The sequence below is a fragment of the Lissotriton helveticus genome, chromosome 3_1 (assembly GCF_964261635.1).
Source record: "Lissotriton helveticus chromosome 3_1, aLisHel1.1, whole genome shotgun sequence".
Lineage (NCBI taxonomy): Eukaryota > Metazoa > Chordata > Amphibia > Caudata > Salamandridae > Lissotriton > Lissotriton helveticus.
In genome coordinates, this window is record NC_136061.1 from 572,168,581 (window position 1) to 572,195,305 (window position 26,725).

The 26,725-nt window shown below is 43.8% G+C and overlaps 1 protein-coding gene across 3 annotated transcripts in view; it reads left to right on the forward strand.

Moving 5' to 3' along the window:
* Positions 1–26,725, forward strand: part of NME9 (NME/NM23 family member 9) — a 697,622-nt gene that overhangs the window by 266,047 nt on the left and 404,850 nt on the right. For all 3 annotated transcript variants that reach the window (XM_078680514.1, XM_078680516.1, XM_078680515.1), the window contains exons 5-9: positions 4,090–4,161; positions 12,142–12,258; positions 13,367–13,442; positions 14,008–14,090; positions 17,371–17,463. In XM_078680514.1, the coding sequence (XP_078536640.1) occupies positions 4,090–4,161; positions 12,142–12,258; positions 13,367–13,442; positions 14,008–14,090; positions 17,371–17,463 (441 nt within the window). The remainder of the gene's footprint in view (positions 1–4,089; positions 4,162–12,141; positions 12,259–13,366; positions 13,443–14,007; positions 14,091–17,370; positions 17,464–26,725) is intronic.

Below are 26,725 nucleotides of genomic sequence, written 5' to 3' on the forward strand. Positions count from 1 at the left end.
GGCACGCTACATACCAATGTCCCGGGGAGATAATGAAATGGGTCAAAAGGGACAGATTGAGACCTCTGTTCTTGGAAAAAAGAAAGCTTTGTCTCTGATACCTACACAGTGTAGCTCGAGGCACAGTGTGGAATGTGAGACAATATCGAAGGCAATACTGCACTGCGCCCACCGTCTAACATAATATTGGTGGCATTAGTGCGCGTGAAGCCATCTCAGTACCTTGGAGAAGATGGAAGCCAGACAGACCCGGCTGTATTAAAAATGTGTGCAGAGCCAGGATCGTCAGGAGAACCCAAATACATTAGTTAGGCATGCCCGTGTTAACTTCAAGCACAATAGAGAAGAGCAGGGACTGGAATGTTGAGTAGAAGAAAGACTTGTAAACAATCACAAGCAGAGAAGAAATTAAGAAAGCAATACAAAATATGGTACAGAATAGGAAGAAACGTAGAGAGGAACTCAAGGAGGAAAAATCAAACAAGTTCAGTAGGGAAAAATTGAATTACATTCATTGAATGATGTAGACCTTTACTAAATGGTTTGATTTGACGAGACTACGGAGCATATCGATAAAGCTTTAAGAAGTAAAGGAGGGCCCACAGAGGTAAAAGAAAGCTCTGATGCAGGCTCCGTGGAAGAAACAACGCTAATATGATTTTACTTTTTATAGGAGAAATTAAATATTCGAAAAATACAAATAAATACTGTGCCCAATTTTCTACTTCTTTCTGCTACATGCTCATAGGAGGTTCTCTGACATTGAATGGTTTGATACAAGTAAAGGCTGGTATGTAACAGAAGATGAGTATCTGGAGGAACTTGGTTTTTCCTCAGTAGGTGTATGCAGATTGAACACTGTGTGCAGTAGGGATTACCCATCTGTGTGTTGTTGATTGTTAACATGAACTCATGAATGTATAGTATTAGCTCAATGTTGCACATAACAGACGCTTGCCTCATCCAAGGGGTTTCTATATGTGAAGGCATTAATTATTCTTTATATTTTTCTGAGCTATTTAGTACTTAGTTTCATACCTCCAATACCATACTCCTTTATAGAGTAATGAGTACAAACGTAGCTTGGGATATGTTATTAGTGATGTCATCAGTGATGTTATTCGAGACGTCATCAGTGATGTTATAAATAATGCCATAGAGCATGTCAGGAGTGATGTAATATGTGAGGTTATGAGCAGTGCATGTCGGGGTAACAATTGGTGAATTTCTGTGTTTTTTTAGTTCATAACATTACGCTGTCACTGACATTTTCACCGTCACTTTAAACATTTTTTTTTCAGTGAATTTCTAAGGTTTTATAAAAATGTAAAGTAAGATATAATTATTATTCCTTTCATGTTATTTTAACCTTTGTGTTTTTTCCAGCGAATTTGTAGGGTTTTCCTAACGTAAAGTAATATTTTATTACCATATCTAAAGCCAACCCCCACCTCGTACAGCCCTTGAATGTACGCAGGGGGTTTGTCCAAAGGGCCTGATGGCCAACACCTCACACTCAACCAAACCCCTACTGAGGGCAGTCACACAACCCCCTAGCTCAAGCCACTATTGGCCCGGGGACCCAATCCCCGGGGCTCTTTCTCTTTAAAAAGGGGAGGGGGTGCACTTGGCCCCCGAGCTGCTGGTGGCCACAGAGACCTAATCCTCCAGGGCCTTTTTTAAAATAAAGGGGTGATGGTCTTGGCCCCCTCCTCCCCAAGCCACTATTGGTCCCTGGGACCTGATCCACCAGGGCTTTTAAAAAGAAAAAGAAAAAGCAGAAGGGGACACAGAGCCCCTCTCCCGAAGCCGCTATTAGCCCCAGGACTGTATCCCCCAGGGCCAAAAAATATATTATTAGATTATACGGGGGCATTCAGTCCCTTCCCCTTGCCCAAATGAGCCCCTTGAACCCCAATCCCAGGGCTGCACTTTCATTTTTTTTAAATAAAGTTTTATATAGCACAAACTAGAACCGAAGATATCAGGTATCAGAGCGCTTTACATGAGCATCAGTTTTGTTACAGATGGACACATTCATTTTTGGGGTTTTTTGTTAGGCAATGGGTGATTAAGTGATTTGCCCAGCATCACAGGAGGTTGAGCAACGTTGCAGAGACTCAAACCCCGCTCCCCAGCTCTGAGGTCGACCGTAAGACTACATCCTCTCCTAATTATAGGGGAGGGAAGGTGCAGGGCCCAGGTACCCCATCCCCTGGGGCCAAATACATTAATCTTAAGGGAAGGGGCCCATGCCTCCCCAACCTCGAGCCCAGGGGGCCAAAAATGTATTATTAGTGGAGGGAGGCACATGGCCTCTTCCCAGAGCCCCAATGAGCCCCAGGGAACCCATCCCCATGGCTGTACTTTAATTATAGAGGAGCGGAGGTGCATGGTCCCCTCCCCAAGGCCTAAGAGACCCCAGAGACCCCATCCCTCGAAACCAAATGCATGAATAATAAAGAAAGCCCAACGAGGCCCTGGAGACCCATTCCCCAGCGCCATAGTTTAATTATAGGGGAGGAGGGCACATCCCCCACCTTCCAAAGCCTTAAGAGATCCCAGGGGCCCGATTTCCCAGGGCCAAATACATTATTTTTAGGGGAGGGCGGGCATGTGACCCCCTTTCCCAAGCCCAAATGGGCCCCAGGGACCCCATCCCCATACTTTAATTATAGGTGAAGGGGGGTGAGTGATGCCCCTCCTAGAGCCTTAAGAGGCCTGAGTACCCTAATCCCAAGGCCAAATGCCCCAAAATGGCCTGGGACATATGACACCCCCCTCCCTGTGCCTTAATAGTCCCCGGGGACCCAACCCCTAGGGTAGAATCCAATTAATAAGGGGAGGGCGGCATGCAGTACCCCTCCTTAGTTTTAATAGGCCCGGGGATCCCAGCCCCATGGCCTATTGGCACATTAAAGGGGAGGGGGGGGACCTCCCCAATTCTTAATTGGCTCTGGGTACCCATCCCCTGTGGCCTCTTTACATTCTGGGTGGGTGCAATATTTTGGGGGCCGTGGGGCCCCAGCCGGCTCCCGGTGTGCCTGTGAGCAGGCATTGCTCCCAACTGGCAGGAACAGTTGTGGGAGCAATATGTGCTTCCCTGACGATAGGAGCATAGGCAGGGAAACAGAAGTCTGCTCCCACTTAGTGAGGGCATTTTTGAAAGCTCCCACCGACTGACAGTAAATATGCCCTCCTGTTGGAAGAGAAGGCATATTTGCTCACATGCAGTGGGACATTTAAAAATGTTCCCACCTGGTTGAGCAAACATATGTTCCTCTGCCTGTGCCGAGACACAGTATATAACCCAGCCCCAGGGGATAGGGTCCCCGGAGTGTTAAGAGGCTCATGGACAGGGTTGGTGGCCCGCCTTCCTTTAAAGTTAATTTCAGCGCCGGGGATGGGTTCCTCCGGGCCTTTAAAGGTTTGGAGATGGGGGCCAGGCACCCCCCCATTTTAAGCAATCAGACCCGGGAATGGGGTCCTCTGGGCCTTTTAAGGCTTGGGGAGTGGGGCTACACACCCCACTCTCCTTATTTTTAAAGTGGGCCCCAGGGGATGGGGGACAAGGTTCTGAATACTCTGTTTTCAAACCACAATTGGAAAAAGACGTAATCTGCCTTCTCTCTAGAAGTGAATTTAAGGCCTTTTTTCAGTTCATAGATCCTGCATAACAAACAATTTAGTCTTTCCGCTGTAGTCTGGTTTTGCCTTTTTTATGTAGAAATGTAAAAAAGTTCATCAGCGCCAAAAGGTACCAGTTCATTGTCCTGAAGTTAACACTAGTTCTGCTTTGGTCTGAATTTTAGCTTGGAACTGTTAAAGCTATACCAAACAATATCATAATGTTGCTTATCAATTAAGATCATACTTTATGGATTGTGGCATCATGAGGTCACATCAATAGTGTTGCAGGGGTTCACCATGACCTCTAACCTTCTAAGAATGGTCATTATTCTTCATAGTTTTCTGTCAATAAGTACTATGATTTAGATATTTTCATCGATAAGTACGTGTGTTGTTGGTTCTTAAATCTTTCATCTGCTGTATTTTAAAGTAATCCAAGTTTGTTTTTGTTTCATATAGGCAGAGGTTGATGGCATTGATTCACTAGAAAAATATAGAGGAAAATGTGAGCCCACATTTCTGTTTTACGGGGTAAGTTTTGCTCCACTTAAACATCTGCCTCTTGCCAACATCTTTTAAGTCTAATTTGTCGATCTGTTTTAATGTTCAATTCCTAGGGTGTTTGTGTGTATATATGTTAAGAGGCTTTTAATGGCCTTTATTACTTCAAATCCATGTCTTCATCATCACATTCCTCATCCTTGCAGTTAACGTGTATATCTTAGTACTGCATCATGGAATGTTATTAATAGTCTTAAACATTAGAATAATCCCCAGTGTGTACACGTACATTTTTTGTAGATAATAGATGTACAAAATAAGCACAGTCTCTTCTTTGGATCACCATTTAAAGCCGTTGCTGAATGTTTTACTTTTCCAAGATAACCCTCATTCAAACCTACATTTCAGCATCTCAAACTAAAATTGCTGTCTAAAACAGTCTAGAGCTAATGAAAAGATTAGGTCTAATAGCCATATCATTAAAGGCGGTAAAACAAGCACCCTGTGTCTTTAAGAACACCAGAGGCTTCCAGGACCATGATACCTTGTATTGGCACTTGCCTCTCTCCGACTCGTGAAAGTGGTGCCTTGGAACACCGAGAGTATTTAAGCCTAACTTGGACAGTTTATCTGAGCTCTTCAAATTGCATTGTCATTTGACATCTTCTGTGCCTGTTGCAACAAAGTTAATTCATGCTTTATTTGACTTTGTAGCCAAAGTTTTCCAGTCAGGATGCCCTCCTTATTCGTCATGTGTCCTTGTGTTAGAATTGAAATATGCAACTGACTGTCATCAGGTCTATGTTGCGTACTTTCCAGCCTCTCACTCCTCTAAGGGCTGTTAGTTTTGTTCAACAGTATTAAAAAGGACCATCATTGACAAAAAAGGGAAACCGGTAGAGAGGGAAATTGGAGCATATGTTGGCGAAGGATAATAAGAGAAATACAAGGCTTCTAGGAAAGCATCTGCTTCCGCCATGATACAGCCTGGAACTCCAAAGGACTCCCACAGAAGCAGATGCAGGTAGAGGAGATTCAGAAAGGAAGGAAAAATGAGTCACAGTCAGTCCAGTGGCGTAACTACACCTTTTGCCGTCCAAGGCAGCCCCTGCCTATGTCAAACAGCTGCAGGCAAAGCACTCCGAGTCGGACGCGCAGCGGTGGAAAACCACGAACTGAGCGCGTTCGAACTCGGTGACAGAATGTTTCAAAATATAGAAAATCACACACGAGGTAATTTCAAACAATTACACATCGAATGATGTCGTAAATAACATTCATTAGGCAAAAAAACACAAGGAACATTCCAGAATGCTAGAAAACAAGGAAAGCACACTTATCTGGCTGCAAGCAGAAAAGAAAGAGAGGGTGAGTGGAGACTAACAGAGGACTTTGAAGTGATGGGAACCCTGTGATTGGTGGACTCACCTGGACACTCTGTACATGGACTCTCTATTGTTAAACTTTGTGTTATTCTCTACGTTTCATGAGAATGGTAGTTTGTTACTAATCAATTTGATTGGCTGCTATTCAATAAAGTGGAGAAAGAAAAGCATAATCCTCGCCTCTGGTCCTGACAAAGAATCTAAAATTCTTGTCGCAAATGCTGTAAAATGTTGTATTCTATGGCAGGACCGGAGGCTCAGATTATGCTGGTTCAAAGCTGACCAACAACAACAGAAGGAACATGAGCAATGGGTTTATAATAAAATATATTAAACATTGAATCTGAAGACCAATCTGCAGATTTCAAAATGTCTTCTAGACGAGAGCCCATAATAAAGGCTTTAGAGGCCATAGTGCCTCTTGTGGAATGCGCACCATACACAGAAATATCTATACCAGCTTCAGCCATCACCCACCTAACCCAACATGTCAGAGTGGCCGCTGAGACAGGGAAAAATGGGTTCTGGATTGTCAAGAGTAACTGACCCAGAGGGTCTGACCTGTGAGTGAAAGTACGTTCTTCATACACTTTTAAGGATTTCAAAACACATAATTTCTCATTATGAGGAAAAGTGGGATACTCAACCAAACAAGACATCGTTTTAGTCCTAGAGATAATGAAAGAAACACCTTGGGGAGAAAAAACCCTTCCTGCCAAATCTAAAGCATGAACATCTGACACTCTACGACACGAAATAAGACACAACAACATTGTGAGTTTCGCAGATATTTCCTTTAAGGGTAAATCTTTATTGTCTTGCCACGATTCTAACAAAGAAAGAACTTTATAGATACATCCCACAATGTATATCTGGGTCGTTGCGGATGAGCGACTCTGATGCCTTTTAACAACTTACAAACTAACAGGTGTATTCCCACTGGTTTTTCATCAATGTGGTTATATACGGCCGATAAAGCCGACCTGAAATTATTTACTGACCTGTATGACAGACCTAATTCAGCACATTCAGACAAAAAAAATTAGTATTTCCTTCAAATCAGATCCCACCGTATCCACCTGTCTTTGAAGGCACCAACCCATCCATCGCTTCCAGGATGCAGAATATCGCTTGTGGGTGGATGGAGCCCAAGTCTGTTGTATAAACTCGGCAGCCGCTGATGAAAGGCCGTCAATTCATTCATGTCTCTGGAGAGCATTCAAACGATGAGGTTTGACTGATTCTGGGGTCCTGGAGCAGCATCGGAACACATGCAGTTCGACTGGCAGGTCCACTGACAATTCCAATAGAGTCGGAAACCACAATTGTGTCTTCCATAAAGGTGTGACTAATACTAATGACGTTGCCTGTCGGCGTACCTGAGATGCTCCTCTCGGAATCAACGCGAATGGGGGAAAGGCATAATTCCTCTGGGAACCCCAGTGATGGAGAAAAGCGTCCATCCCCAATGCAGTCAGGTCCGGTCTCCAGCTGTAGAAGTGGGGAAGCTGAGTACTGAGATGAGAGGCAAAGAGTTCTATCAGGCAGGGGCCTTGAATACCCATGATCTCTAGAAACACGGAAGGATGGAGTACCCAATCGCTGAAATCCCTCAGAAACCTGGAGTTTCAACCTGATTGCTCTTGCCGGGAATGTATTTGGCCACAATCTGTCAAAGTCGCCAAAAGCTTCGCGGAGACAGAATCGCTGCTAGTCCCAAGCACCCCCTCACCGGTGTCGCAGCATAAATCTACTAAACCAGAGAGGGGGGGAAAGGGGAAGTGAAGAGAGAGAAGAGAAACTCCGTTTGCTGGCACCCAGGCTCAATCAGGATTCTTCTTGGTCTTCTGACTGTCACTTGGGTATCTAATGCACATATAAAGGGGGAAGGGGTTGGAATTTTGAGAACAAGCACTTACACCTTTATTCACTCTATACTCTACTAAGCTCTAATCCTACCAGCTAGCTGTGGAGTCTTCACCTCTCTTCTATGTGTTTGAATGGTAACTGGAGATTCTTTCTAAAAGAGAGAGACTATATTATAGACATCTATTTACCTATGAAATCTTTTGGAATACTCTATTCAGCTTCGTCCTACCTTTTGAATACTCCAGGAAGCTGCCTTAGGGTTTCTGTTCTTTGTCAGCAATACTAAGCTTCAGAATATTTACAATGCTGCGATGGCAGGGTATCCTTCGTAGCGCGCAAAAAGGGTAAAGGAAGGCAAGAAGGGGAGGAAAGACTAGGAATTGCGCAATGAAGGGAGGGGAAGCCAAAAACGGAGTTAATGCCTTGCACGCTGCAGTCTTACTGTCAAATGCGTAGTTGCCGAATTTCTCTGGTTCGACTTGTAGGAATTTCTCTGGTTCGACTTGTAGGTTCACACCTTGAAAGTTCGTCGTGTCTTGAACGTCTCTTCAGTATCCAGCTAACATTGCCAGAATGGGTGTGGGGGAAATAACTAGTTACTGGAATAAGTACGACTTGTCTCTGCCGTTTCTCCGTAATTCCAGTCACTCCCTCAGGTGCAAGACTTGAAAACTCTGACGCTCTCCAGCTGAAGCTGCCTGTCCCTGCTCAATGAAGACCAGCGCAGCGAACAACGAAGGAACTAATTTCCTTCTACGAATGATGAAACCGTTTTCTCCAGCAACAAACAAATGCGCGGAGAAACGGTTTTAGACTTCCTCAACGATGAATATCCAAATTGAAGTGCGCAGCACAACGGGCTCGCGCGCTTCATGTAAACTATACTGTAACCCACCAACCTCTAATCCCTAACTCGGCAACCTTGGCGGCCATCTTGGGAGAGGAGCTTCTTACTGTATATACTGCCACACATTAACAGTTTGGGGCTTTAACAGGAATCTGGAATGTGTAACTCCACCCACCTTGGTTAAAGCTGCCACCATGTGATTCCTGGCAATCCTGACACAATCCTGATCTTCTGCATCAGGCAGAAGTGCCAAAACTTCCTTGCAATGTTGGCCAGAAGATGAGATTTCTTCCCTCCTAGGTGATTAATATAGCGCACCGCTGACACATTGTCCATCCTCAGGAGGATGCAACAATTGCTCTTCAAGGGGGAGATTGACCATATAGCAAACGATCCGGCTAGCAACTCTAGACAATTGATGTGTAATTTTAACTCTTCTGAGGACCACTGACCGCCAGTGGCATAATCTCCGCATCTTGCGCCCCAGCCCCAATGACTGGCATCCGACTCGATAATTGTGCCTGGAGATACTCCGAAAATGGCCTTACCTTTCCAGGCCTCCATATGAGCTAGCCACCATTGCAGCACCTCTTGCGCATCTAGAGACAGCTATCAAATGATCGTACTGCAAACCTTTCTGCAGATAGTGAATCTTGAGGCGCTGTAGCGCCAAGTAATTGAGGACGCAAGGAGACCCACAATCCTCGCCAGGGACCTCAAGGAGACCATCTGCTTCGACAGAGTCGTTCATATCTCCCTCTTTCTGGATTTGATCTTGGGCACCAGGAGGAGCGACTGGGCAGTCACTGAGTCAATTTGGAAACCTAGGAAGTCTACTTGTTCAGACGGGATAGTCATGGATTTTTTGGTATTGATCACAAAACCCAAATCCTGTAACAGCGAGATCGCCCATTGTAAGTGAGTGCATAACAGTGGAGGGTCCTGGGCTAGGAGAAGCATGTTGTCCAGATAAACGATCATGCGGACGCCTATCTCTCGAAACAGCGTGGTCACTGGCTTCAGCAGTTTGGTAAAGACCCACGGTGCTGAGGAGAGGCTGAAGGGAAGGGACAGGTAATGGAACCATTGCCATTTCCACTGAAATGGTAGATATATCTGATGGGAGGGGCAAATGGGGATCCTTAGGTAAATGTCCTTCAGGTCCAAGCGGACCATCCAATCCCTTTTGAGTAACAGATCCCTTAAAAGATGGATTCCTACCATCTTGAAATGTCTGTAGACAACTAAAGGATTGAACTACCTGAGATTTAGCACTAATCTCTGTCCTCCTCCCTTCTTTTGTACCAAGAAGACGTTGCTGAAAAAACCATGGGGAATGAAGGGACCACAACAATAGCCTGCTTTGCCAAAAGCTCTTGAAGTTCTGAGTCTATAAAAGATTGTTCTTGTAGGGAGAAATGGAGAGGAGTAGGGGTGTTGCCTGCCAAGGAACATTGGTTAGCTTTATTTGATACCCCTGAACAGTGTCAATGATCCACGCATCTGATGTGAGTTGTGTCCAAATGTACAGAAAATGCCTTAGTCTGCCACCCAGAGGAATCATAGGATGGAGATGAGGAATTACCTAAGGACTGGGCATCATGGTTCCTGTAGCCTCTATTGATGCCCCTGGGATGGGAGGAAGCCGTATCTGTATCAGTGTCAGTCATGGGAACAGGGACCAAGGGGTTTGTCTGATAATCATGCTCTCTGTCTGTCTGTAGATTGGAATAAACCTGAACATGAGGCCAAGGGAGACCAGGGGGCTCAAGGGAGGAATAGGGGAGGGGTTAGGAGTACCAGTCAGAGGGGTAGGAGTAGCCCCTACTAATTGGTCAAGGAGCAGAGATAGAGGCAGTAAGGCAGTGGGGAAAGGGCCTTATCTAATTTCTGATCTAACTTCTTTCAATAAGAGTGTCTGTACCATCATCATAATAGAAATCCTCGTCTTCTGCAGGACCATAAGCTGCCAATTCCTCCTCATAGACCTCGCAGTCTGACATTTTCAGTTAATATGTGAATATTCACAGCCAAATCCCGAGTGGGAAGCCAAATGTTACGACCCCGACCCAGCCGTGGGAAAGGGCGTCAGATCGGAGTCAATGCTGGGATAGTGAGGCCAAGAAATAAGGTACTACTCCCTTGCAGACCAGGACTAATGGAGGGTAATTAACTCCTCCTGCCTGAGTCAATCAAGGTTTTCCAAAAATGAATATTGCAGCCAGAATGCATAGGAAAGGGTTAATGCCAGAAGCGCTGATCAATGCGCTCAAGAAATGAAATATATTCAACCCCGATACCGGACCTGCACTGTCGAGCTGCTTCCTCCTGTTGTGCAAGCCCGGAGTGAGGCGTCTACCAGGGTGCGTATGGGATGCCTGCAAGTGCGTAACCAGACACATGCAGGGTCCCAAAGGGCTCAAAGCACGCACCCCGATCCGGCTCCCGTGCGCGACCTCACTCCCAGAGGGGGGGTGGGGAGGCCCAGACCCAGCCGGTAGAGCGAGCGAGAGCAAAAAGCGAGTAAAACGCCACAAAGGAAAAATCAAAAAGGAAAACTACGTGCAGCGCAATACGCGCTGAAGAACAGTGATAATTTGAAAACTATCATGCACGAAGCGCAGCGCGAGCTCTACACCGCAACAAAGCAGCACACAATAGAACCAGAATTCAAATAACAACTACACAGAAAACAGCGATTATATATAATAAAGCAAAGCCTTATCACAGTAATTCATAAGCAAAATAACGAGCCACTTATCTTGACTGCGGAGCAGCAATGAAAGAGGTGGTCAAGATGGTGCCTCGCTATTTTGTATACATTGGACATGTTTGATTAGTTAATGAAAGAGGCGTGGTTCAAAGCCTCATGGGATATGTGGTGTTTTACAATGTTTACTGGTTTTTCATTGGCTGCTATTTGAGTAGCAAAGAAATAGAGAAACATAATCTGAGCCTCCGGTCCTGCCATAGAATTGCAGTCGCTAATGACGCAAATCGTGTGCGTACCGACGCTAATCATGTGCGAACAGACGCTAACCCTCTGAGACTGGTGCTGGAGTAACGGTGGCTCTGTTGGAAACGATCCACTGGTCTTCCTCTTCCGCGAAAAACTGAAAGAAAGATAAAAGTAGATTAATGTCCCCAAAGAACATTTATTTTGCACATGCACTCAACATACGCCTTTTTGTAAAAAATTATTAATCTGACTCTAGTGAATCTCCTCAGGCCAGCTCGTTGATTTTTTTGACATTGAATGCATGGGCACCTGATGAGTTTGACATACAATTATTAATCTCTGACAAGTGTCTCTGACAAGTGCTAGACATGATCGATGTTTTGTATAGCCGCCTGCTGATAAAATGTGGACAAATTGTAAATCTAATTATATGGACGACCTGCGTAAGTAGAAGTCTGGAATTTAAAAAGAATGTGATAGCTGTTGTGATCAGTGTCCGGCAACTAACTCCAAATGCCCTTTGGCCAAAAGCATTGCTACTTAGTCAATGTGTGTTCACAAAGAGCGGGAAACCAAATAAACTGAAGAATGGGTGAAAGAATTAGAGAAGTTTCCAGCAGCAGAACGATAGTCAAGAGAAAAGAATACGTCAAGAAATATGGGTGATCTGTACAAAGCCATATAAATTGAGTAAATTATAACCTAAATACTCGTACAATCTCGTTCCAGCGCAGGGTTGGTATGAGCATGGGGAACTGAGTATATGTAACAATTATATTACAAAAGAGCTTTAGAATAATTGATGAATGGTGGTAGGGTTTGGGCTGTTACAAGGTTTGGAGCTGATTTGTTCGTTATATATGATAGCAAATGTGAAAATGTAAAAAGAAAGTACGTAGAGGTCGTTTTGAAATTGTCCTCATACTTCATGTAATCATTGTTCTTCACAGGGAGGGGATCTGGTGGCTGTGGTGAGAGGAGCCGTCGCCCCTTTGTTACAGAGAACAATTGTAGAGCAATTGACAGCAGAGAAGAAAGTTTTAGACCAAAGCGCTGAACGCAAAGTGGTAAGGTGTTTTCCTGGACAGAGCCGTCGTAATGCAAGCAATTTTACAATGATACCTGTGTTGGAAGAGTAATTTCACTTAAGCAGGAGGTAACAAGTGAGGTTTCATGGAGACAGAAATCAACAGTCCAGAAGTTGTTTTTCTGAGGTTGAGTCTGATGCCTTCTGCCATCGGATGCCGACTGTGCCCCTGGGCATGTTTTCCTTTCTGATGAAGATCACTGCACATTTGTTTAAAAAAAATCGTAACTCACAAACGGTTAAGATACTTTGGCTGAGTGTACCAAACGGATGAGCCCCAAATGGTGAAACATAATGGTGATTTTCAGCATCTTTGAAGAATATCTGGCTTTGACCAACAAGGCAGTGGTTAAAGTCACATTGCCTTCAAATTATTATCTAATTTTGAGTTTTTGCATTTGACCCCTAAAGCTAAAACTAGGCATTTCTTAATAAAAACGTATAAACTAAGAGTGTTGACTTGTGCATCATGAACTATCAGGTGCTGCCGTTCATTGGCCCACACTGCGCTTCCTGCTCAAAAGTATCTTTCCCTGGAATTACTGGGCGTAATATAGACTGCAGCCCATCTTTAAATTTAGGCAGGTCAACCCAGTTGAATTTAAAGAGGAAACATGCCTGATAAGTAGCAGGCAGTGAATTTTGGTGCAGTAAGCACTGCATCTATTCTACGTTATGCCCTGTATTAATGGAAAAACCTTTAATAGGCGATAATTATAGTACTCAACAAATTCCAAAAACATTGCTGTCATTTTTTATCCAGTACGATTGTTAGACTTTCCTTAAAAGTGTCCCAGGGTTTGAAGCACTAAGAGGTATGGAGGAGCATTTTCTTTTGCATTTCGCTTGCCTTTAAATTGCAATGGAGCACCCCCATCTGAACAAGCGGATGGGAATAATATTCTTATAGGTGGACAGGACAGAGTAAAATGTTAATCATATACAGCCATGGGGGTTGGTGGCAAAAGAAGTGAACTGCCACTGTAAGTAGCATCTACTTTGGCCTTGATAGCGATGTGTCTTCTTTGTTTATATCCTTATTTTCTCCTGTCCTTGTGGATTCAGACGTTTATGTGTTCTTTTTCTAGATAAAGGATGTCGTTCTCTTTAACGAAGTAGAAGAAAATGCTGCCACTCAATTACAGATTGAAGAGGATGACCTGGGTATATTTCTAATCTTATCTTTGTACTCTTTTTTTCACCTTGGAAAGAATACTTCTCTACTTGACAACCAGCAGGCCACCAATGTTTCAGATATGGAGATTAAAAAAAAAGAAGAATTAACTGATCATCATAACATGAACTGTCTCCAACATGCTTGTATGGTGTTGCTTGTATGATGCTGCTAGAGCAGCCTGCTTTTAGTCATTGTGCCACCGGAAGATGGGCCTAATTATTTATATTTTCTGTAAAACTTCTCAAAGTGCGTTTGAGCATTTTCATTTTAGACATATTTTCAAGGAGAGAAAACTTGTTGTTTTACGAATCTTAAGAAACAGGCCAATCTATATTCTAGAGATGATTGAAATATGGCGGGCTCTCAGTAATGCAGTAGCTCATCCAAATAAAAGTGAGCATTATTTACCTTCGCTGCAGTAATTCACCAAACCTCTCTTAAAGGGACCCTGCCTTCACCTCGGGCCCATGAGTGTGGCATCAGGTAGTTAAGAATCGTCGTTATGCTCAATTATAGCCTTAACGGCTGGGTTTTATGTTTTTTTCTATGTAGTTCCACCTGGCAAATCGTGCACGGTCGCGATCATCAAACCCGATGCTGTTGCCCACGGAAAAGCAGATGAGATTATTATGAAAGTAAGTGGCCTCAGTAGCTGCTGTCACTTTTTGATTGCCTGGACTTCGCTATTTCCAACACTTCTATTATTCAGGATGTGTGAGTATCACTCCCACGAAAGTGATGGAAGGTGACTGGCATCACCATCACCACGCCGAGTCTGTACTTGTTTCATGATTTAATCCAGCTGGTAGAAGAGCTTTATCACTCATATCCTTTATTACATTCGTCTCCATTGGCTATCTTCCTGTTCTGCATAACGTGGAATAAGCAGGGCATCCACAGTTACAAAGAGATCTGTTTGGTTTTCAGCCATGTTCCCTTTTTTTGTGTGAATTGATACTGTTCGGTCTCTACTGTCTTATTACAAATATTTCCTAAACCTTGACTAGCCTTTGAGCAGCTTATTCCACTTGTGACTACCCTGCCTCTACCCCTACCTCTAGGGGTCTGCACTCCATGCTGGCAGAAAACTCAGACAAGTCTGCTGCTACGCTGACCTATTCTTCCATGGTGTGGCATTTGCTCTCTTCTGCCCATACGTAGGAACTTGCCAACATAAGACATCATTCCTACAGCACAACAGCCATTCTTAGAGTAATTCAATGGGGACTAATTAATCGTTTTCACTGTACTACTCATAAAGTTAACATGGGCTGGTCCTTGTTTAGAGATGTCTATCATCACAGAGCTGGAGAAGTGCAGATTGTCAAGATTGGCAGCGGGATGCCATTATGTGTCTTTTTTTTTTTTTATTCTATTAAGCCATTTGAAAAAAAAACACATTCCACATGAAAAGCACAGACAATAGCATTTCAAAATTTCTCAAAAGGGTCTTGAGGCACAATGAGAATTACTGATAAATATATGAATGCTCCTACCACTCAACAAAAATACTTACGGCCCTATTTAGAGTTGGAGGGTGGGATACTTCACCAAAATGTCACTGTGAGAAAGTGGGTAATATGTTAAGGTGAATGGTAGTCCAGTACAAGTACTAATGTCACTATTCTTGGTTGGCCCAGTGAAGGTTTTCAGTAATTTTTAACTGAGCTCAACCTTTAGTAACTACGTCACAGAGCAGAAAGACTTAATTTGAGAAAATGTGTAAAGCATTTAGAAGTGACAAAACAGTCAAAATGTCAAGAACACAACACAATAAAAATCTCACTCTAATTCATAAAAATAGAAAATAATTTAAGGAACAAAATAACACTAAGACACCATAAATCCAATAAAGGGAACCGGAGATATTAATTTTTAAAGTTTTAAACAGAAATAGTGTCAAAAAACATTAATCACCAACTACAGTCTCTAGTTGCGCTTTACCAAGACCTAGGGTCAACATATGGCCGGGTGAGTTATATGCAGAGCTATGTGTGGTCCTCAGCTCTCGGAAATCACCTTACGTGGATAAGTACAACGATTTCCAGTGCGATCTTAGGGGAACATTGACATTTCTAAGAGACTAAAAATAGTGCAAAACTACCTTTTGTTGCTGTTTCTTTGCCTTCCATCCTGAAGTCTGCTGACCACATCTCTTTTCACATGTCCTAACACCAAAACACTCTATGACATAGATCATCTCCTACTTGCATTTGCTGATCCGCCACTTTGGAATCATTCCCAGGTATTCCAGCACAACCAGCAATAGTTTAACTGTAGGATTATGGGGAATGTGTCTGCAGGACAAGTGCAGACCCACAATATTGAAAAATGTTAGAAAAATGGCAAGCCAGGTCTGGTCAGAATTTAGGAACTTATTCTCACCCTCCAAAATCAGAGCAAACAGTGTCTGTGCCCCATTTTGGATTCAGAGAGCTGAGGAAAGTTTGCTTGAATCCTCAATATTATCTTTACGAACATTTTTCTGGGGATAGCCCTGAATAATATTTCCTCTTCATTATGACTTTTACATGTTGGCAATGGTGTAATTAGGCACTATTTAGTAAAGCACCTGTAGATCATTTCTTATTCCTGCATGTGAAACTCAAAATGGTGAGGTAAAATTAACGCAAGGAGAAAATGAAACATGTGGCTACACCCCCACCTTCCAGCCCTAGGCAATTTTGCTAATCAGAAAAAACAAGTTAATTAAAATAAGGCCATTAATGGTAGAGGACATAGCTGATGAATTTGCATTAAAAATATACGGCTGTGGGTCCGACACCGACGCCACGTCGGTGTCGGATCCACCGACATCTCACACAGCGGTCTGCCCGCTGCATTATGATGCGGTGGGCGGAGGCATCGGGTGGAGGGACCACCTGCGGTGCTTCCCCGTCTGTGCATCAGAAGCCATTTATAATACACAGTGACGGCAGAGCCAGCCTCGGCTCCGCCGTCGGGATTATGATGGAACTTTCCGACAGCAGTTTTTTATGTGGGCTTTTCTGACATGGACCCGCTGTTGGAAAGTGTCTTTGGGGGCCACGAGCAGGGCCCCAACCTTCTATGGCCTCCACTCTGGGGCCTGGGGGGACCCATGGTGCCCCATAAACATCCCTGCACCATGTGGCAGGCACCAGTCTCATGGTGCAGGGATGTTTCAAAGTTTCAATTTGTCAATGGAAGCTTGTGTTGCAGGCCTTTTCTGCCCGCTACACAAGCTCCCATTGACAAATGGAGGCTTGCGACCCCCCTATGGGGGTTCGCATGGTAATAGTGCTGTCAGAACCGCCGACCTAAGATCGGGCAGTTTCTTTTCTGCAACGGTTTCAGGTGTACGTAAGTCCGCCCTACATTATTATAAGGCCCATAGTTTTGGTCCTATGTCTTTCCTCGCGGGAAAATTTCAGCCAAGGTATAAAACCTTATTTTCCTCATGTCATCTCCTTGGCTCCCAGTTGCCAAGTGGCAGGATCAGTCTAAATGTCGAATATTCACTGATGAATTAAATAATTTTATAGAGCGCGCAATTACCCGAAGGTGTCTTAGCGCTAAACGGACAATAACAACCTCTCGCCAGATGAAGGACAACTTTGGAAGCACCTAGCTGGAAGCATGTAACAGAAGGATGCAGGTTTCATTCACGGTGGGATTTGCTCAGTCTTTCATTTTTTTGCAGTCTATTAGCACACTTGTTACATTAAGCACTACAAAGTTACATTCAGACTTACAAAACTGCAAAATATTCACTAGCCAATTTTATTTACATAGCTCAGGTTACTATATGTTTCCCATAGACAGCTTCTCTTGCTGCAGGAGAAGGCAGTAGCATGTAGCTCCTTTCAGCCTTGCCTGGTCTCACCTTTTAGTTTGGTTTAATATAAATCTGATTCAAAATGGGTTCTTTTTCAGATCCAGGAGGAGGGATTTGAGATCCTGGCAAATGAAGAGCGTACAATGACAGAATCGGAAGCTAGAGATTTCTATCATCACAGAGCTGGAGAAGTAAGTGCAGATTGTCAAGATTGGCAGTGGGATGCCATTATTTGTCTTTTTTTTATTCTATTAAGCCAGTTGAAAAAAAAACACATTCCACATGAAAAGCACAGACAATAGCATTTCAAAATTTTTCAAAAGGGTCTTGAGGCACAATGAGAATTACTGATAAATATGTGAATGCTCCTACCACTCAAAAAAAAATACTTAAGGTCCCTATTTAGAGTTGGAGGGTGGGATACTTCACCAAAATGTCACTGTGAGAAAGTGGGTAATTTGTTAAGGTGAATGGTAGTCCAGTATAAGTAATAATGTCACTATTCTTGTTAGGCCCAGTGAAGGTTTTCAGTAATTTATAACTGAGCTCAACCTTTAGTAACTACGTTACAGAGCAGAAAGACTTAACTTGAGAAAATGTCTAAAGCATTTAGAAGTAACAAAACAGTCAAAATGTCAAGAACACAACACAATAAAAAGCTCACTCTAATTCATAAAAATAGAAAATAATTTAATGAACAAAATAATACTAAGACACCAAAAATCCAATAAATTATAGATATTCATTTTTAAAGTTATAAACAGAAATAGTGTCAAAAAGCATTAATCGCCAACTACAGTCTCTAGTTGCGCTTGACCGAGACCTGGGGTCAACTTATGGCCACCTGCAAAGGAGCTTTGGTTGAATACAAGAACCAGGTTGGAAATTTTACCTTCTGATATAGGGCCTAATTTAAAAGTTGATGGAGGGCCTGTTTCTCCACCAGGGTGACTGATCAAATGACTCATCTACCCTGATGAAGGTACCCCCTCCAAATTGAGAAATGACCGTCAAGCAGATAATCATTTCTTAAAGCATTGGCAGGAACCGCCATTAAGGTTCATCTTATCATTGCTTTGTGAAGTTTGGTGCAAGGCCTAATCAACCAAACTCTTTTCTTTTGAATTTTCAAAAATAAGATCCCAAATTGGGATTTTCTTTTAGAAAAGAAAAAAGAAAATGCTCCCCTCCACATGGGAACCCTCTCCCATGTTGAGGGGAGCATTTAGCAGTTTTCACAGATCCAAAATGCCAGGGTGTTCCTAGCAGTGACGGACAGTGAAAACTGACCTCTAATTCCACCCATCTAAATTAGGTGGGGGAAATTTCAGGTCTGCCTTCGACGGCCCTTACGCTGCAGTGCTGTCAGAGTGGTTTGATCACGACGGAGACAGAGTAGTCTATGCTGCACTTTGATTAAATCTATGGCTCGCCACATCCAAATAAAACAGGTATACCACATCCTTGGCAGTAAGAATACTTCATCAGGACGGAGTATCCGAACTGCCAAACATTAAATCAGGCCCCTAGTCTCTGAAATGGAACTAAAAAATCCTCAAAGGAGCAAGCCAACAGGCTGTGTTCAAGAAGGGCTCCAAGAGTCCGGATGGCCGGTGGACAGGTTCCGCGAAGCTGTTGACTTTTGTGAGAAAGTTCCAAGATGGACAAATTCAAAATTCATACCTAAGAAAGGTCCCTCAATGACCAGATACTTTTTCTGCCCTTGGTGAAGATTTCCATTTTCAGACTTAGTCTTAGTCACTTTTTTGGAAACTGTATTCCTCCTTCGGGCCAAGGCTTTAAGCTGTGGTGGAACAGGGCTTCAGAGGCCATATATCCACTATGTGACATCCTGCTGAAATGGATTTGCTGCAGCAGAAAAACTCAAAGCGAGAACAACTTGAATCTTGAAGTCCCAATGTTTTCATAATGTTAGGATGAGTGCACTTTGCCACAGTCAAGGGGCCTAGGACCTCAGAAAGAGCACGTGGATGGGTCAAGACTCACTCAGCAGAAGCCACTAGGAGTCCTCAGGATATGTCCAGTTAGAACTGATTAGCAAGGCTCTTCAGAAAAAGGGACTTTATGCATCTTGTTGTGTCCTTGTAGCCTAACAGGAGGTCAGCCAATTGACCCTTGGAGTCCACTTCTTTGTCCTGGGTACAAGTAGGAGTGGGTCCACACTTTCAGGTTACTTAGCAACAGGTGTAGTCGTTCTTATAGCATTTACAGGACAAGTCGTGTTTTGAAAAAGAATCCTGGGGATGCCCTGAGTTATGCCTGGCACTAGACTGTGGGTGGGGCTGACTCGTGGCCCCTCCCTAACCAAGTGTGAAAAAGATCCAAGGGTTATGTTACCAACTTTTGCATCAGTTCCTTTGTGCCCTTCTACAAACAATAACACAGTGCCCCTCTCTGCCTAAATTCAAGTTAGTGAAAATCCTCTCCCCTTGTGCAGGACCTATGTGCCCACCCCAGAGGTGTGGTCAGGGAAAGGAGCAACTCCTCTTCTGCGGTCACTTCAAATCCATTGTGGTGGCACCCCCTCTCCCACTGGAATTGGTGCCTGCTCGAACAAAGAAGGGCCTTGATCAGGTATCAGCTAACATTTGCTGGTGACAGAGTAGGCCTCTTTGAAGTTAATCAAGTTCCTGGGCACAGCCCAGATGGTCATCGTTCCTGAGGAAGAGAACACCTCTCCACACTCAATGCTTTTACCTCAGTTCTGGAAGCAATTTCATATCTTATCAAGTGTGCTGTTCAACTCCTGTTCAACTCCTGGGGGACAGTTGAAGTGCATGCAAATGGGCCTAGTGAGGTATCTAGTAGTGAAAAGGTAACTTTTGACTTTCTAAAAGTACCTTTTGTAAAATATTTATTGCAAATGCGACTTCATCATTAAATTGGGCTTCTAATAAATATTTCAAAAAGTCAAAGAATAAAATGTATCGGCTTTTCCTAGCCGGAGGTAACATTATTAAATGTAATTTTGTATTCAACTGCTTTCCTATGGAACAGCCAACCCTGTTACAGTTAGAATAACTTTAGGGGCCTTTTCACTGCCAGGACACGTTTAACATTAAATCTTTATACTTTTAAATAGCACGCACCATGCCTTATGGGCAGTGAAGCCAATTTAGGGGTGACTTCTTAATATTGAAAAGGAAGGTTTTGGCCTGTCAAAAGCAGTTATTTTGGCTGCCATAATTAGCAGTTTTAAAACTGCAGAGCCACGCTACAATGGTAGACAGGCAGTTGTGTTTACACTGTCACTGTAGTCAGTGGCACAACGGGTCCACTAGTAACATTTAACTTACAAGTCCTTGGTTCACTTAAAAATGCTAATCAAGAGTATTGATAATTTTGTTATGTTATATCGTTATTCCACATTTGTAAAGCGCACAATCACCCGTAAGGGTCTCTAGGCGCTGGGGGCCGTCAGGAAGATTAAGCAAGCTATTGCCCAGAGTCACATGGTGCTGGGCTAATCTGCCGCCGGTGCCGGGGATCGAACCGTGATCCCCAGATTCCAGAGTCAGTCACCCTGGCCGCGGCGCCACACCTCTTCATGGTTCAGAGCTCATGCACTGCAGTCTGGTTAGCAGAGTACCTGTGCACAGAGTAAAAAAAACAGCAGTATCAAATGTAGGTGATCATGCAAATTACGCCATTTCCGTAAATTCAAGGCTATTTTATCTGCCATATTACAAGTGCCATAGTCAATGCTGCACATGTAATATGGCGGACTGATGTCTGCCATATTGGTAACACAGTTTCACATCTGCAAATTCTAAATAAGGCCCCTATACTCTGCTGGTGAGGGCAGAGGACGGAGAGTGGATGTAGAGTTGTTAGGAGATGCAATCAGAATGTTAGTTTTTATTCTTCCATGGCAGTATGAGAGTATCATGCCCCACATGTCCAAAGACTAAGGTGGTATGAAAGTGTGCTCTGCTCTTCAAGATGAGAAGAGGAACAAATCAAGTCCAGTCAAGTCAAAAGTTTTTATAAAGCGCAGCTTATCACCGTGAGGTCTCAAGGCGCTTGAGCAGAAAAACAGTCGACGACGTCAAGGAGTGTTCCTGGAAACAGCAGGCGTTATTTAGGGAAAAGCCAGGTTTTGAGAGATTCACAGAAGAGTTTGTGTTCAGAGATGGATAGATGGTGGGGGGGTAAATTATTCCACCGCCGAGGGGCAAGATAGGAAAAGGACCGGTGGCCGTTTCGGGAGGTACGGACACGAGGCTGGACCAAAAATGATTTATTGCTGGACCTTAGAGGTCTGTTGGGTGCATACCAATTGAGTTCCTTTAGGAGATATTTAGGGACAGTGTTGTACAGGATAGCGTGTGTCGGACTCAGGATCTTAAAGTGGCTTCTCTGACGAATGGGGAGCCAGTGGAGTTTTTTCAGACAAGGGGCAGAGGCTGTTCTGGGTGGAAAGTCAAGGGTCAGTCTGGCCGCAGCGTTCTGAAGGGTCTGCAGTTTAGAAAGCAAATCTTCGTTGAGTGCTGCAGACAGGGCATTGCCGTAATCAAGACGGCAAATGTGCCGTGATCTACTTTTCCAGGGGTGAAGGAGAGAACACTACAACGAGGCCTCTCATTACGAGTTGCCCATTAATAAATCTGGTGATTCTGGCTCATTGAGATCATTTTACTAGAATGGTATCTGTAGAGGTTGCAAAAACCTGCCCATTGCAAGTAGGACCCGGAGGGTCAACTAAGGAAAGGGGAATAAATGGACAATGTTATACAACATATCAGTTTCCTTAGATTCTTCCTCGTTCCTAGCCAGATTTTCACCTGTGAATTTCAGCTGCTATAGGATGCTGAAGTCCCTGGAGAAAAATATGTAGTCCCCAGTTTACAAATTCTTTTAAATCCTGATGGGCTCCATTACTTCTGTTACTGCGCCTATCTCACATTACTTGCAGTGCAAAATAAGGGCCACAGATTCTCATCTTACTATTCTACAATGGGATGAAGGTGAGTAATATGGTGAACTTATTAGCTAGGAAAAGTTGCTGTGTCTACCCATTCAGTTAAGAAGAGAACATTTTCCTTCCAATAAAGATATAGAAGAAAGGAATCAAGGAACATTGTATTGTGCCTCTCATCAGTGGATCCCTAAGATGAGGGATTCAACTTGGCCAGGATCTTTGGTAGCAGTTTTCTTTCTGCTTCTAGCATGCGTCATGTTGTAGCCGGGAAGCACAGGAGTCAAGGAGGTGGAGCAAAACCAAGAGATGCCATGGCATCAGTAAATGATGGCTCACACCTGCCTTATATTCCTTAGTGCAGCCTTTTTTAAACAAAGAGTATACATCTTCATATATTGTCGGTAAGCTTTCTGATGTGATGCTTGGGCAGTAATGGCACTGCCTCTACCACTCCAGGAGCAGCCAATCTGACAAATCTACAGTTGACCTTCTGTTCAGTGGCCTTAGCATATAAAATGATTCATCCATCAATGGTGGGAGATGCTTTGAGGGAAAAAGGTATGATGGCATATCCACCATGCCATTGAAGCATGACAGACCTGCCTTATTAAATGATTTCGAAGGGAATACGGGGTGATGAATGAGCTTTCCTCAGAAATAATATACCTAATGTCCTCAAGCACGTGGTCGCCATTTCTGAGCTTATACGGGTTTGCCTTCTCAAATGTGGCATGACCAGGCAGAGCAGACACTAACAGAAATGGTATTGAGAGGTTCCTTTGATACTGCTACTGCTGGCATAGGTTCTTTTACTAAGGTTTTCCCCGAGGGCAAAACCAGAAGCAGTTTGGCTGTCATGAAAAACTTCTTCCCCTGACCTCTTAATGACACATGAGACCTGAGAAGAAACACGTAGTAGCACCTCCTCTACATGAGACCATTAAGAGGGTGATCTTTGAAAAATTAGATGATGTTTTTTACGGCCATTGGGTCGGTCATGTATGAAGACCACTATCCTTTTCTGTTTTTCAACATGCATATAAGATCATTAAAGGTAGGTTCTGTTATTTAACGTCACTGAAATGTATCCAACAAGAAAAAAAAACAATTACACTTTGAAACTCCGAATCATAGGCTTTAAAATTGATATGTCCTTTTTTCATCATAAATTGTGAAATAAAAGTCACAACATTTTCAAGATATATATATTTCCTGTACGATTAATTAAAATAATTACAACTTTCATGAAGTATCAAATGCTTTTAAAAATAGGTTAAAAAGTGTGCTGAGAATGTTAAAAGACAGGGTATAACAGAATCATAAAAATATCAGATGCCCTTAAAGGTGGATTTAAAAAATGAATTTCGCAACATTGCATAATGTTTTCAAGCGGGCAAGTGTTAGGGCAATCTAAAAAGTTATACCAAGTAGGAGTGCATGGGACTCTCAAATTCCAGAATCAGAGCCATGCAATAAAGTGTACAAGAAAATGGATCTAATAAATTCGGAAGGCTGGCAAGAGGGATAACTATTGCTGTCACGGCTCCTTGTATAGAAAACTTGGGTCAAATGCTCCAAGGGCTCTCTGATGTCATCCTCCAGTGTTAAAAAATGTGTGGCGTTGTTCAGTGTGGCTATTGCACTGTTCATACATTTCAATTTGTTTACTGTCCATTGGCACAAATCCCTCTTCACATAGGTTTCAGCCTTGGGAATAATAAATAATAATAATAATTCCTATTTTCAAAGCCCCCATCGTGTGTGTCAGCCAGGGCTGAGACAGCTTTCCAGGCACACACACAGACAGTTGTTGAGCTGCCAGCCACACCAGAGTACTTCACAGGTCTTTAAAAGACCATTCACTTGCTGACGAGGCTTTGTTTCACACCTTCTTAGAGCCCATGCATTTCCTCTGAGGCCCCCCGAAATTTTCATCAGCCCCTCTTCCCCCGACATTTGGCTCTAGATGCGCCTCTGATAAGCACCCAGGCCAGAAAGCATGGAAATCTCACACTGTACTAGGACCAGGAAGCATGGAAATGTCACACAAAGGCCCCCATGCCAGAAAGCATGGAAACGTCACACAAAGGCATCCAGGTACGAAAGCATGGAAATGTCACACAGAGGCACCCAGGCCAGAAAGCATGAAATCGTCACGCAAAGGACCTCAGGCCAGAAAGTATGGAAAAATTCACACAAAGGCACCTAGGCAAGAAAGCATGAAAATGTTACACAAAGAGAAAGCTTGGAAATCTCACACTGTGCTCAGTCCAGGAAACATGGAAACATCACACTAAGGCACCCAGGACAAAGCATGGGAATGTCACACAAAGGCACCGAAGCCAGTGGCGCTGGCCCAAGTTTCAGAGTGTTGGTGCTGCCCTCAGTGTTACATCACTGAAGAAGTTATATGATTGTGAAAAATCCAAACATCACACTAAGGACAAACATAGTAAACACGTGATCAGCAATATAAACACAGTGTGTGAAACGGTCATGTATAATACATGTGTGCTTTTTAAAAACGGAATTCCGCTCCTATTCACTTTATGAATTTGAAACTGAAAGTAATTCGGAAAACTATTAACTGGAATATTACAGCAATACATCATGGTTTAGGTTGGCTCGAGTTAGGATAACTTGTTGGTAATGTAAGCTACTCGACCGTCCTTAATATACTTTGAGAGCCACAGAAATGTGCTCTGCACTGAGCAAACACAGCTTGAGTGACAAGATAATTTTTTGGGGTTCGCCAGGGATCCCAGGCAGCAGTCATTAATCCTTCTCCATGACAGCTAATCCTAAATCACTGTGTGTCCAAACTACATGAAAGGCAAACTGTGCAGCACCTTTTACGCCCCATCTCATAGTCTGTAATGCAATGCGATACTAAAGTATGTGAATCGCATTGCCACGGTCATGGTCGGGGGGGTGGGGGGGGGGGGCATGCACCGCAGAGGCTGTAGAGCCAGAGGTTTCCATTGCACCCCTGTAACATAGATCACATTGCAATAAAGCAGGATACTGTAGCAAAATAAAACAGTAGCCGGCACAACAAATATGCCACACATTATACACACTGTGTCCAGAATCTTGTTTCCATAAGAAGGTGGTAAATGTGCGCGTGCACTAAACACAGCCTCAGTAATCATGCAGTATCACGCAGTTATAACAGTGCATCCCAAACCTGCCCTGCAGCACAGGGAGCAGTGCCAGTCCTGGGCCGCTGCCAGTGCACCTCAGTTCTGTCCTAGAGCAGCAACGCCGCTGCCATTTTTTTTGTGGGCCCCACATGCTGCCGTGCCGTTACTTTCTAATACAAGCCTGCCCCAGTACTTCGACACCCACTGACCCACACATCTCTACATGTGCATCCCTGACCTGCAAGAGCTTAGAACTCCACACAGACAGACTAACATGTTCTTTTTCATCCACACCGCCTTTCATTATTTGACGAATGTAAACCCAGACATGGCTCTGCTAATGTACCGCCGTCACAACCTGTAACAGTGCTGTTCTGGCCCCAAACAGGCCACACTGCCCCCTCGGGCTTCTCAAACTACTGCCCATATTCTGCGTCACATTCATGATTGAGTCACTGAGAAACGTGTGTCCGCCCTGCTCCAGACCCAAGGCCTTTCGGGCTGATTCTGTGCTTAACAGTCAAGGAGACTTTTGAGTAGGGCCGGCTTTAGCGCCAGTCAGCCCAAAATCAACGAATATTTCTCAGATATGGGAGACTTATGGACTCCTCATCCCATTCTGCGGGGGGAAGTGGGGGCATTATTTTGAGTTATGCACTGGCATGGGATACTTGTGCGCACCCTCATGAGCAGTAGGGAAGAGACTGCCAAAGCCCAAAGGTAAAGATTCACCATCCTCCTTTTGGCTGGGTCCCAGGATGTGCGTGATGCTTGCGCCCATCTCCCTGGCCTTCCAGCGATTTGTGGAGTGAATGGGTGGATGGTCCAGTTTGCCAAGTTCAGCCCTGGTGATGCAGTTTTACTGAAGTAGTGCAAGGATAAAAAAATGGGAATACGGTCCCCCTGTCAGGCAGCTAATCCTAAATCACTGTGTAACAAAACTTTATGAAAGGCAAACTGCGCAGCACCTAAAGGATGTGCGCACCACGCATTAAACACAGCCTCCGTAATCATGAAGTACATGAAATAGCACCAGCAAATAATCTTAGTGCACCGGGCCGCAGTCAAGAAAATCGTAATTTAATTTAAACACAGACACTGGTGCAATGTCACACCAAAGAGCCTCGTTTGGCGGCCCAAGCAAACTACGCCCCAGGCTGGGGAGTGGGTGGCGGACAGTAATGATCAGTTTATGGCTACCGCCATTTAGCACGTACTTGCGGTCAGTAACGTGCGGTGCTGGGCACACCCTGCCTTTATTAATGTCTAAACCCAATATAAATAAAATCCTGGTGCTGCTGCCTTCCCTCAACGTTGTCGTCTGGCTGCCTTGCAGGACTGCGGGTCACGGTGTTCCAGGGCGTGGCA